Source organism: Sinocyclocheilus anshuiensis, unplaced genomic scaffold (assembly GCF_001515605.1).
Source record: "Sinocyclocheilus anshuiensis isolate Anshui unplaced genomic scaffold, SAMN03320099.WGS_v1.1 scaffold2181, whole genome shotgun sequence".
NCBI classification, from domain to species: domain Eukaryota; kingdom Metazoa; phylum Chordata; class Actinopteri; order Cypriniformes; family Cyprinidae; genus Sinocyclocheilus; species Sinocyclocheilus anshuiensis.
The window spans coordinates 78,848-84,847 of record NW_015552262.1 but is presented as its reverse complement, the minus strand read 5'-3'; the positions used below and the strand labels follow the sequence as shown (position 1 = coordinate 84,847).

Below are 6,000 nucleotides of genomic sequence, written 5' to 3'. Positions count from 1 at the left end.
GAGGCACCCCAGTAGTTAGATGTTGTGACTTGGACACCTCACCTCTCCAAGATACTTTGAAGGACCTATCTGAGAGATAAGACTCAAACCACTGGAGTGTGGTTCCTGAGATGCCCTTTGCCAGTAGGGTTGACAGGAGGATCTGGTGGTTAACCATGTCAAAAGCAGCGGACAGATCCAGCGAGATGAGTATTGAAGATTTGGAATCCACTCTTGCCAGTCTTAGAGCTTCAACAACTGAGAGCAAGGCAGTCTCGGTTGAATGTCCACTTCTGAAACCAGACTGGTTGCTGTCGAGGAGGTTGTTCTGTGTGAGAAAGGCAGAGACTTGGTTGAACACAGCTTGTTCAAGTGTTTTTGCAATGAAAGGAGGAAGGGAAACTTTCTGTACTGTTCTCTAACCTGTCTGTAGTTCTCTAAAAGAGATGGGTTAAGGGTGGGTTTCTTAAGTAGTGGGGTTATACGAGCCTGTCGAAATGTCCCTACATATATATATATATATATATATATACAGTATATGCATTGTTTTTTTGCATAATGCATATTAAGGCTACAAAATTGCAAAATACATTCAGAAACAGACAAATATAGATTTTATTTATTGTCGCACTTTAGCAAGCACATTACAGCTTAACTTTGCAAATATATATTATTGCTTTGTTTTTTACAGACAACAAAAATTTACACACTTGTTACTAAAGAACACCTGTACAGTAAAATGCTAAACACAATTTTTATCTCAGTGTAAACCTTGTGTTTTTTTACAGTCCAAAAGTACTTACACAATGCCACTAATAGGGATATTGACGGAGAGATAAAATATATAATTTTATCAGAATTAGTATTCCTGGGAAAAATTAACTATATATTGGCTTGTTTCAACTTCAGTTGTTCATATTTTGCTCAGGTATTTAGTGGTCTTCACCTGTGATTAAGAGAATAAACAATGAGATGAAATCATATGTTTTGTGTGTGTGTGTGTGTGTGTGTGTGTGTGTGTGTGTGTGTGTGTGTGTGTGTGTGTGTACTGGTTTATATATCCTGGTGGGGACTTAAACCTGAATACACACAGACTCATGGGGACTCGTGTCACGGTGGGGACCTAAATTGTGGTCCCCACGGGTACAAAAGCTTATAAATCATACAGAATTAAGTTTTTTGAAAATCTAAAAATGCAGAAAGTTTCCTGTGAGGGGTAGGTTTAGGGGTAGGGATGGTGTAGGGCAATAGAATATACGGTCTGTACAGTAGAAAAACCATTACGCCTATGGAGAGTCCCCACAAGGATAGCTGACCAGACGTGTGTGTGTGTGTGTGTGTCTGTGTATAAAACATCCTCGGATTATTAACTTCAGCAAATCTGTAACATCTCACCTTGTGCACAGAGCTGTAGGTCACTTCGTCCTCCACAGATACTGGACTGCTCTGGATATACAAAAGATGATTAAGAACAACGCTGACAATTACATTACAGTACAAATGAATCAGATATTCTCTGTTTGTGCATGTTCTTCTTAGCTGACTTACTGCTTTAGTTTTAGGTTGTACTATCACAGAGGTGTAAGTCACATTCTCTGCAAGCACTGAAGATGTACTGGCATTGTTTCCCTGTGAATAAACACATCTGTTAGTCTGAGTCTCTCAGTTATGAGTTTGAACTCCAATTGGTTAACTCAGACTTACTGCGTCACTGGCTCCGACTCTGTTCACCTTTGTGACGTGTTCATTTCTGTCTGTAAGTAAGAGAACAAATAATATTATCAGTCATTTAGAGGAACAGTTCATCAACAAAAGCTTTTAAATATACATGTGCAAAACTTCTGGGTGCATGAACTGATCAAACACTGAATGATTCATGGGATCTGTCATATAATAAGAAAAGTCATTAATACTGACTGTGCTTCTTCCTCAGTATTACAGCTGACACGATAATCACCATCAGCAGCACAACCGCTGGAATCCACACCTCCAGATACAAAAAATGCCTGCGATAATCGACAGTACAAAAGACTTAGAGAACTTCCTATAATGTGACCAAAAATATAGTGTGACCATAACTGAAATATTCTTGTTATATGAGTTGTTCAAACACCCTTAGAGCGGTGTTTTGTTTTTTAAACCATTTCACACCCACCACAGAAAGACAATTCTGCAAAAACTAAAATAGACATGCATGCAAAAGAAAAAGTTGAGCTCACTGATGTAACATCTTTTTTACTGTATTATTAGATACACAAAGACAAAAAAAAAGAAAAGAAATCCTGTAGCAGATAATTAATAAAAAAAACAACAACAACATAAAATTAAAGGCTGAAATACACTACAGGAGTTTAAATATCTGAAGACATTTTAAAATGCTAGGCAATGGCATCACAAACTTTCATGGTTACATGGTTCATGGCATAATGCTTTATGCACAAAATCTGTCTGCAACATATTGGGTAGGTTTGTTTTTGAACAAACCGAGAACATTCTCAGAATGTTCCTATTCGGTTCTCCAAAAATAAATAACCAACCAAAATGGAACCGTATGGGAACGTTCTGTTTTTGCTGGGTGACTAACACATTTGACTTGCTTAGTTGAGGTTTTAAAAAACACTTTATATTCAGTAATATTATCGATTTGACAGCACTGGCACTATCAGATGAGAACAAATCTTGAACTGAATTGAGCTGAATAATGACACTATTGTCTCCTTATAACAGAATTGAATTTGTTCAGAATTGATGGATTCTGCAATATCAACACTATAATTCAACTTAATTGAATGAACACCTAAATGACTCAAGTTTAGTTACAACACCACTGTCTTCAGCAAAGCTGCTTATATTGCTGAACTGAATTTTTTAATGATGAACTTTACACAGTTATTGAACTGAACTGAAGAAACACTGAACTGATTGAAGTTGAATAATGGCACTATTGTTCTGCCACTGTTGCTTTACAGAATTTGGATTTGCCTCATTATTGAAGTCTGCATAATTGATACTGTTACTTTACTGTGAACAATCTCTGATGTATAAAGTGCTATAAAAATAAAGGTGAATTGACTCGACTACCTTAAATACCTCTGAGTGGCTACATTGCCCACTGCTGCAAAAACTTGTGGCAAAGAAACATTTTGGTGTTTCAATCTATTTAATCAATGAACATCTTATTTCAGTACTTATTCTGCTGCTCTTCACTGCTCGCTGTTTGATTGGTGTTCTTTGAAACTGTTGTTGTATATGAGAGAGCAGTTGCATCTCTGCTAAGAAACAAGAGAAAAATTAACAAAAATAAATTGACTAAAAGACAAAAAATAAGCAATAACACCAGATACACAAATAGAAAACATATTAAGAAAGACAATGGATTAAACTACATTGTACAGATACATAAATATAAGCATCAAGCCCATGATAGAAAACATTCATCCTGATTAATATTTTAATAAGCTACTGACCTGTTCCTCTCAAATCCTTCTGTGGTCACAGCTTCTGTCAAATAAAAAATTAAGAAAATATTAAAATGATTTATTATAATTGTGTCATAAACTCCAGTAAGAGTCTGTATTACCTGGTTTTGGTTCAGTGACAGTGAGAAAAGAAACCTGTGAATTTTCTAGAGACACAGGAAAAAATGAAACAATATTTTAGTTTATTTTGTATTTTTCTTCAATCAAGAAATGCTGTGTAGATATGATTAGTGACTGAGTTTTACCAGAGACATTAAGTTGAACAGGAGCCTGCAGATCTCCTACAGAGCAGAAGTACCAGCCAGAATCAGTCAGTCTCAGTCCAGTCGTCAGCACAGTGAAGGATCTTCTCCCATCATCACTGATCTGGACTGATGAATTCTGGGATGTGTTAGTCCTCCTCACAGTGTAACAGCTCTTATCTTTATATCTGCACCACTGTTTGAGTTTATCCTGATATCCAGAACTATAGAAACACTGAACACTGATATCACCACCTTCATGTCCAGATACACTGCTGCTCATCACAGACACATCAGGAGCTGAACACACACAGCAAAAACTTTTAGTTATTGAACTTTGAAATATTTGATATTTCTACTGAATTATAAAACCACATTTCAATATATAATAATAATAATACCAACAACAATAATAATAATAATGAATCAGTTATTGTCCATTTCCCTGTAGCATTTGCACGGGCTGTGATTCGGCAAGAAAACCAATACCCTTCACACCAGTATTTTGAGTTCACACTGAAAAAAATAATATGCTAGATTTACTTAAAAATATAGTGCATCGTTTTTGCATCCCTCTTCTTAAGTACATTTCGCATGGAATTTTAAGCAATGTTACCTAAAAATCTATAGTTGGCAATGCTTAAATGTTTGAGTATCCCAGTGAACGGTTTTGCTCAAATTTATTAGCTGGTGTAACACAATATTTTAAGGAGTTTATACTAATAAATTTAAGTTATTTCTACAATAAATGTCTTGTTCACCCCATTATAAATTTTAAGCTCGTTTAGATTGATAATTTTAAGTTTTTGTATTTTAAAATACTGCTAAATGACTAAATGTAATGTAATGTAAATGCAAAATATGCAAAGAAACAACAGCTGCTACACATGAATTCAGAAGAACAAGGTGGTTTATAAACACAAATATAAAACCTAGTTTTGAGGGTATATTTTCTTTCTTACCTGCAGCAAACACTAAAACACCAATGAGAATCAGAGAACACTATTTTACGGACATGAGTAAAAGACAGAAGCTGAGATTATGAAAAATGCCTCTGAGAATAATAAAAAATGAACCATTCTTGTACTCCTGATGTAATGGAAACTGTAGTCAGATGCTGTTCCCAAACACACACACACACACACACACACACACACACACACACACACACACACACACCAGTCATTTAGGATTGTGCTTTCTGAGGAATTAGTTGCATTTTTCAACTGAATGTGAAACACGTCTCATACCTGATTGAACTGTCAGATGAAGCTGCTCATTCTCATCTGGTTGAAATATTCCTCCAATCTCCACAACACACCAATAAGCTCCAGTGTCTTCATACTGCAGGTTTCTCATAGTCACAGTAAAGAAACTCTGATCTGGATGGTCAATTACTGACACTTTTCCTTTGGTTTCATTAGCATATGCCAGAATACTGCAGTAATTGTATGCTGACCTGGCATCAAAGCAACAGTATTTTTTGTGATCAGTGTATTTCCTGTTATAATAACATGGAATAATGAGCGATCCTCCAGTCTGAACCGTTAACAGTCTGCTTGCTGAACCTGTTTTGCATTCAGGACCTGGATAAAAAAAAAAAAGATCAACTTTTGAGTTTGAGTTTTTTGTCAGTGTTAATGATAATAACAATCTTATTTAGATGCATGTATACATGCTACACTTTTTAGCACAATTATTTTAAGTTTTCTTTTAGTATTTACGTTTATAACTTACAGATAGTTGATGCAAATCATGTACTTTGACTTTTTTTAAATCAAGATTTTAGATTAAAATTAATATGAATATAACATGCATTTTTTATGTACTGTGACTGATCACTATTTCAAGTTTGTTTTTTTTGTTGCCTTTTTAACCACTTTTTTCTACCTTCATCTTAACCCTTGTACTGTGCTGAAAAACCTTGAACTAATTTGAGGTAAAAAAAAAAAAAAAAATTACCAGCCTTTTAAATACTGATGAAATATTTCAATAAGCTACATCAAATCTTAAATTCAGTCAGTTTTATCAACTTGTTTTCTTTCAGTTAGCACAGGTTTTGTTTTTGGAATTAACTTATTGATCTGAGCTTATCCACCCCAGTTTTTGAGTGGAAACATTTTTATTTGTAGATAATTTTAGGCATTTTAGTCTAATTAATTTTGTTCCAATGCAATAACATTAACTAGCACTTTCAAGAAAAATAAATCCTCTCCAAGTCAAAATTATGACAACACTAAATAATAACATGAAATAATCCATGGCATGAGAAATTAATTTCTCTATTAATAAAAGTCTGT

At 34.7% G+C, this 6,000-nt stretch overlaps 1 protein-coding gene across 1 annotated transcript; it reads right to left on the bottom strand.

Moving 5' to 3' along the window:
• Positions 1 to 871: 871 nt before the first annotated feature.
• Positions 872 to 5,059, bottom strand: LOC107663532 (CMRF35-like molecule 7). The gene is made up of 9 exons (XM_016453766.1): positions 4,951 to 5,059; positions 3,704 to 4,000; positions 3,560 to 3,604; positions 3,447 to 3,480; positions 1,897 to 1,985; positions 1,684 to 1,733; positions 1,528 to 1,608; positions 1,375 to 1,425; positions 872 to 925 (listed from the first exon to the last, which is right to left on the bottom strand). The coding sequence occupies exons 1-9, from the start codon at positions 5,057 to 5,059 to the stop codon at positions 893 to 895; spliced, it is 789 nt and encodes a 262-aa protein (XP_016309252.1). The 3' UTR covers positions 872 to 892.
• Positions 5,060 to 6,000: the final 941 nt, after the last annotated feature.